We start from the raw sequence: 1,865 nt of genomic DNA on the forward strand, positions 1-1,865 counted from the left end.
CGTACTCATTGACAAATTTAGACATTCCTGGCCACCTATCACAAAACCTACAAACCCACCTTATAGCTTGATAGTTAGGGGGGGAGATAAAGCACTTAAGTATGGGGGAGGTAATGCTGTTAAGCACAACAATGAAGTGAATAGAACTGGGGGACAGTGTCACGACTTGGTACGGCGTCTAGCCGTTTTTTAATTTTTTCCTTTTCGCGGGCTCGAACCCGCGACCTCTGTACTACCTGCCGGATATGGACGCGTTGTTATCTACTGTACGATTAGATTAGATAGGACGGCAGTGCGCGGCACAGCTCGGGCTCCGCTGACACAGCCGCTCTGACTCACCGGCCCCCGTGGCCGCGTCGGCATGCTGCGCACGGACCAGCTGCGCACGGACCAGCGCGCACAGCCTGCCCTTATCTCCCCATGTATATAAGCCGGCCTCTGCTGCCCTAGGGACCTCAGTTTCGACCTCTTGTCCCTAGGTCAGTAAGCCTCCATTTGTATCATTTCTTACTTTACTAACTAATACATTTTCTTGTCCCTAGCCTTAGGTTTGAGCCTCGCTCGCCATCGCTTCGGTGAGAATCAGTCGGACGCCCCCAGCCTTCAAGTTTTCTCCAGTCGCTTGACCTCAAGTCGCGACATTAGGTCGAAACTCCCCAAGCTGCCGGCGTCCCCTCGGGACTCCCTATATTCACTTTCCTTTCCCACAGGTCGGGTGGTGCGCACCCCTACGATACTTCACGGTACATACGATACATAGATAGCTTTACTATACATCGCCAACCCTCGGGGAACGAACTCTTCAACACCTGCACTTCAGTGGGCGGTGTTTGTCCTCACGGACGCGTGGACTAGGTTCCTGCTGCATAATAGTCAAAAGCAGTACTGGGCCCCACGTGAACTGCGAACCTCAGGGTCTTCTCGGGCGCCGTAGCGTAAGCTAGTGTAGTACGGCCATTTTTAGTACGCGCACCTCCCCGTCCTTCCCCCATCCAACGTGGCTGCCTGCCAAGGCCAGATCCACGCATTCGACTCCCAGGACCTCATCGACGTCTACATCCCAGACGGCCCTGAGACTGTCCTCTACCATTGCGAGCAGCAGCCGTGCCCAAATCGGACACCCCGATCAATCGAGGAAGATTACCCTCGTTACAAGGCGATCCGACGAGCGCAACACCCGCTCGGACCCCGAAGCACTCTCGCATCTCGATCGGCCTCGCGGCACTCTCGCCCTGTCTCCCCTACCTCCCGCCTCCCTCAAACTGTCGCCGATCAAGTACAAGGAGATCTCCCTCCAGACCCTGCGCCAGAGCCAGAGCCTGAGGAGGGTGCAGGTAAAGAAGGAGTCTCGGAGTCCGAGTCCGAGGATTCTGCTGGGTCCACCTCGCCGACAGCGCTCGCCCCCGCGTCAGCAGTCCCTGACGTACGTAACCCCCCCGCCGAACTTCCTTCGGCGCCTTCACCGCCGACTCCGCCGAGAGGCCGCTCGAGCACTCGCTCCTCTCGAAGTTCGGCCAGCGGAGGGCCACCACAGCCGCCTCCGCCCCCGCAGCGTCCTCCGTCCCCCCCGACGCCGATAATGTCGTCTCCTGCAGCCGCCCCCGACAAGGAGACCTTGAAACTCCTCCTCCCGCTCCGCTACGATGGCAAGACCGTCATCGAATGCAACCGGTTCCTGTCCCAGTTGCGCATCTACTGGCTGGTCAACACGTCATTGACCACCATCGAACTCAAAGTGCAGGTCGCACTTAGCCTGCTCGATGGAGACACCCGCGCCTGGGCCACTCCCTACTTTGCCCAGCTTGCATCAGTGCAGGTGGGGGTGCAAGGGGCCACGACCCCATTCGCAAACAAAGCGGCCTTTG

At 58.3% G+C, this 1,865-nt stretch overlaps 1 protein-coding gene across 1 annotated transcript; it reads left to right on the top strand.

The window, feature by feature from the left end:
* Positions 1 to 361: 361 nt before the first annotated feature.
* POSPLADRAFT_1106052 (hypothetical protein) lies at positions 362 to 1,864 on the top strand (the record flags this gene model as incomplete). Its single annotated transcript, XM_024483285.1, has 5 exons — positions 362 to 422; positions 646 to 743; positions 765 to 819; positions 881 to 882; positions 965 to 1,864. Coding segments are annotated over 5 exons (1,116 nt in total), but the record flags the coding sequence as incomplete, so codon positions are not given.
* Position 1,865: the final 1 nt, after the last annotated feature.

The sequence above is a fragment of the Postia placenta genome (assembly GCF_002117355.1).
Source record: "Postia placenta MAD-698-R-SB12 unplaced genomic scaffold POSPLAscaffold_14, whole genome shotgun sequence".
Classification (NCBI taxonomy): domain Eukaryota; kingdom Fungi; phylum Basidiomycota; class Agaricomycetes; order Polyporales; family Adustoporiaceae; genus Rhodonia; species Rhodonia placenta.